The sequence below is a fragment of the Hydra vulgaris genome, chromosome 12, assembly GCF_038396675.1.
Source record: "Hydra vulgaris chromosome 12, alternate assembly HydraT2T_AEP".
NCBI lineage: Eukaryota > Metazoa > Cnidaria > Hydrozoa > Anthoathecata > Hydridae > Hydra > Hydra vulgaris.
In genome coordinates, this window is record NC_088931.1 from 1,930,001 (window position 1) to 1,934,921 (window position 4,921).

At 26.7% G+C, this 4,921-nt stretch overlaps 1 protein-coding gene across 1 annotated transcript in view; it reads left to right on the forward strand.

Moving 5' to 3' along the window:
• The window catches only part of LOC101234505 (protein cereblon), a 69,169-nt gene extending 65,471 nt beyond the window's left edge, over nt 1-3,698 (forward strand). The window contains exons 11-12 of the mRNA XM_065811210.1: nt 2,696-2,827; nt 3,003-3,698. Of these exons, the coding sequence (XP_065667282.1) occupies nt 2,696-2,827; nt 3,003-3,168 (298 nt within the window). The 3' untranslated portion in view covers nt 3,169-3,698. The remainder of the gene's footprint in view (nt 1-2,695; nt 2,828-3,002) is intronic.
• Nucleotides 3,699-4,921: the final 1,223 nt, after the last annotated feature.

Sequence of the window (4,921 nt, forward strand, 5' to 3'; positions counted from 1 at the left end):
AATTCAATTTAACTGTTTTTTTTTTAAAGTTATAAGTTTGCCGTTTAAAATAATTACAACTCTCGTATTGGTAAAATATACCCATGGCGGGGGCAAGAAGAAGACAAAGTAGTCTTATCGCCAAGCTCCCAATAATCCGTAAAAAATATTGCTATCAAATCTTGTCTTTAAAAAAGTTATCAAATATAAAAAGAAAAAAGAAGAAAAAAATTTTTTTTTTTTTTTCATTTTTTTTTTTTTTTTAAAAAAAAACAAAAAAAAAAACAAACAAACAAAAAAAGACAAAAAAATAGAGATAAATTCTAAAACTTATTTTCAAATATAATTGAACACAAAGCAAAAATGAAAAAGAAACAAACAAAAATGATATTCGAAACTATATATAATTCAAAAACTATATATAAACTATATATAACTAATGAAAAGAATTTAAACTTCTATAGCAAGACCTTTAGTTTTTTATAAAAAGAAAATAAAAAATAAGTTTTTTAGTGAACTAAGTTTATTTGCAAAGGTCTATAACCTTTGCAAATAAAATGAAAATATACTATACAATATTTTAAAGACCAACAAATAAATATAGCTCTAGAAGAAGTCCTTCATGTTTTGATTAATTAAAATTATTTCTTTTAGTTTTGATTTAAAAATATTTATGTTTGCAAGCGTTTTGATGTCATTTCTAATTACTTTACTCCATAGTTGTGGGCCTCTAGTTGTGATGGAAAACTTAGTGGCTTCAAAGTGATTTTTAGCTTGAACATAATTATTGTTTGCATGTCTAGTAAGGTATTTGTGCTGTATTTTTTTAAATAGCGTTTTAAAAATATTTGGCATCGTATCGTTATTGATTTTATACATAAAAATTAAATGATGATATATATTTATTTGGTAAACATTTAAGATTTTTAGATTAATAAATAGTGGTTGTGAATGAGAGAGACGGTCTGCGTTGGATATTATTCTTATGGCATGTTTTTGTTTGTTCAATAGTTTGTTTAGTTTTTTTTTATTGGTGCTGCACCAAGCAATGTTAGCATAATTGAGATAACAATGAATAAAAGAGAAGAAGATATGTTTTAAGCAAGTTTGATTTAGATAAGGTTTTACCTTATAAAGTATGCCAATATTTTTAGAAATTTTATTTTCGATTCATTTTAAGTGGTTTGTCCAGGTGATATTTTCGTCAAGAAGAACACCTAGAAACTTCATTGAGTGTTCTCTTTTTATAAATTGATACCCGATGCTAATATTTGGGAGCTTTAGAGGAATTTCGTCTCTGATAAAAGCGATGAAAAAAAAATATACTTAGTTTTGGTTAAGTTTAATGACAATTTATTTGTATTAAACCATTCAATTACTTTTAACAGTTCTTCGTTGACTGTTTTAAATAGAGTTTTTATGTTACTATGGGAATAAAATAAATCGGTATCGTCAGCAAACAAAACAGAGTCTAAAATATTCGAAGCTCTGCTTAAGTCGTTAATGTAAATTAAAAACAAAAGCGGTCCTAAAATGGATCCTTGAGGAACTCCACAAGTGATTGTCCTATTGTCAGTTTTACTACCATCATAAGAAACATACTGCTTTCTATTAGACAAGTAGCTTTTAAACCAAACTATATTTGCATTCTTAACTCCGTAATTTACTAATTTTTTTTCTAAGATATGGTGGTCAACAGTGTCGAAGGCTTTGCTAAGGTCTATAAAAATACCTAATGTATACTCTTTTTTATCAAAGGCTCGAAAAATATCTGTTCAACTTAAAAAAAACTATTTGTCCAATCATCAATGAGTATATCTTGATTAAAAACGCAGAGAAAGTAACATTTAAATATTAAGTTAAATGAGTTATGTAAAATCTGCCTTAATGACTATACTGCAAATAAATAGGACATATTCCTTTACTACTGCGGTTAACCAAACGGAGACATTAGAACACGAGTTTATTTTATCACTGGCGTTAAAAAGTTTTACTTTTAACCAGTCGTTAGCTTATCGCAGGATTTAACATTGTTAAATTAAATTTTGCTATAAATCTCTTATCTATCAACTTTATTTAAATTACTAACATATTAACTGATTTTTTTTAAATGATCTCTTATCATGAAGATCTTTTTAAGGAACTCATCATCATTACCATCATCATCATTTTTGAATAGAAAGAATATAGTAATAGGGTAGCTTTTCCATGACAATATACAAACATGTTTCAAATGTTTTGCAATTTAGTTGTTTGTCAAGACGATTTTCATCTGGATATCCAACAGGCCTAACGTCAATTTTCATCTGGAACATCTCCAACAGGCGTTACCTAAATTCACTCTGAGTGCCAAAGTTGACTTCAAATATTTTTAACTATTATATGAGAAAAAAAAGTTTTCATTTTTTGTTTTTTTAATATTGTGGCGTAATCGTCTTTTTACCAAATTACGGCACTGCATCATCAAAAAATATTTACGTGTTTTTCCGCAGTACATAATTCAAACGTTAACACACCTTCCGGCCAATATGCATTATTTAAACATGTATCTGATCAACTGCATTATTTAAAGGTTTATACGCCTTTGATTGTTTGTTGAAAAACAAATTGTATGAAGCAACTCGTTGCTTTATACATTTGTTTAACAAATTTTTTTTATCCTAGAGACGTACGATAAAATATATGTCGCAACTGATAAAAAAGTTTTTTATTTTAGCTTATCGGAACGAAGTCCCATGGCTGCTTACGTAAATTCCTATGGATATGTTCACGAAACCGCTACTTTTTATAAAGCCTCTAACATATCTCTTACTGGGAGACCATCTACAGAATATAGCTGGTTTCCAGGGTTTGGATTTATTTATGTTTGTGTTATAGTGTTTGTTTTTTCTTTAGCGTTAGCATAACTGCGATGCCCATTACTTGTGTTTTTAAGTTGTTGGCGTATCGTGCTAATGTTTAGTGTTTAATGTTTTAAATTAATTCCTCAAACAAAGCAATTCTGAAAAAAAATTTATTTTCAGCTACGCGTGGACCATAGCATTATGTAAGTGTTGCCACAAAGATCTAGGTTGGAAATTTACTGCAACTCATAAAGGATTAACTCCTTCAAAATTCTGGGGCTTGACTCGCAAGAGCTTAAAACCGATCTTCAAGGATGCTTCTACTTTGAATGAACCGAGCGAATAAACTTTTCTTTTTCAAACGTCCTAAAAAGCATTGATTTTTTTATTTTATTTTACCTACAAACAGTATCAATTTTCATTGTTCTTTAATGTAAATATTAGTAACAAAGAGTTTTTAATTCGAAGCTTCGATATAATCTTGGATAATATTTGTATATACATTTTTTATAAATCTTTGATTATTGGAGTATATGATCCTTGGAACATATATATGTTATTACAAATAAAAATGAGTTTAAAGTACTTTATTTTTATATAAACTATTTCAGTACATTTTTTTATCGTGAAAAGAAATAAACTTAATTGCTACATCATATTTAATAAAGTTTATAAATAAATTTTATTTTTAAATAAAAAAACTTGTGTAAAATACTATAAAAGGAGTTACTCTGAATAGCGAATTAACACTAAATTTTTTTATTTTATTTTATTGAGGCAATTATGACAAATATTTATTTAAAACTGTTTTGAACATCAAAATATAAAAAATAGTTTATATTACTTAAAACTGGAATTTGATGTTTTAAAATTTTATTTATTGGGAGTTATTGTTTCTTTAAAAATCATTTCCTTTTATTTATGTTCCACTTAAAAATAAAAATAAAATTAAAGTAATTTGGACATTTTTCTTAAAAAAAATAAGACAGGATACTTTGTAATCTACCTCAGCGTGTTATCTAAGTTTCGTGGTTTTTATTTATACAACAATTATGTCAAAAATATGTAGATTCTTTGCTACTACCATCCATATCTTATTTTTAATATTATGTTTTTCACCATAAAGAAAAATTTTCGAAATTAGTTATAAAATGAAAATACACAGGCTGGGGCAAGAAGAAGACAAACTCAGTTTTATCGCCGAGCCCCTTTTAAAATACATGTCTTATTATACATGTATAAGACATGTATGATGTATTACGTTTTTAAATTTTTATATCATAAATATGTAAATATTTATTTTATAATGTTAATTATAACAATATATATATTTTCATTTTACACTTTCATCAATAAAGACTCACTGGTGAGTCTTTTATGATCTTAAAATCATTTTACACTTTCATCAATAAAGGACTTATTAGCATTTTTGATGAGTCTTTATTGAGGTGTAAAATAAAAAAATTTTAAAAAGTTAAATTCTTGCATACATACTTAAAATTCAAAAAAGTGACAAATATGTTTCTTGACCCATAATTAATGGTTTTTCTTTATGGTGTTTACTTGAGATCAGTATCATTGCTATTTGTAAATATCCTTGATGTAAGATCTTTTATTCAGAATAAATTTGGTTTGATTTTGATTTAGTCTGATTGATAAAGAAGTTTTTTTCATTTAAAAGAGCGTATTTTTAATGGTTAAAGGTCTAAAAAAAAAAAAAGTAACAGACTCCTCTTTTACTAGTAGCAACAGATATATATGTATACACACATACACTCTAAGACCAAGTCCTAAGACTTGTGAGTTTTATTAATTTTGTGTATTTAGCTTTACTAAATCTCCCGTTCCCTCCATACTTGGTACGTACTTATGGAAAACCTTAATAATACTAGAAAAAGTACTTCTTAGAAAGATTTTCGGGTAATGGGTAAAGAACTGCTGTTGAACTAGGAAGAAGTATTTTGGGGCAATAACCTATTGATCGAAAAAATACTTCTTTTAAGTTCATCTTTAACTTAAAAACATCTTTACCTATCGAATAGGTAAAAATGTCACTTAAATAAAGGTTAAGTGGAAGTATAAAACAGATGGAGGATAAA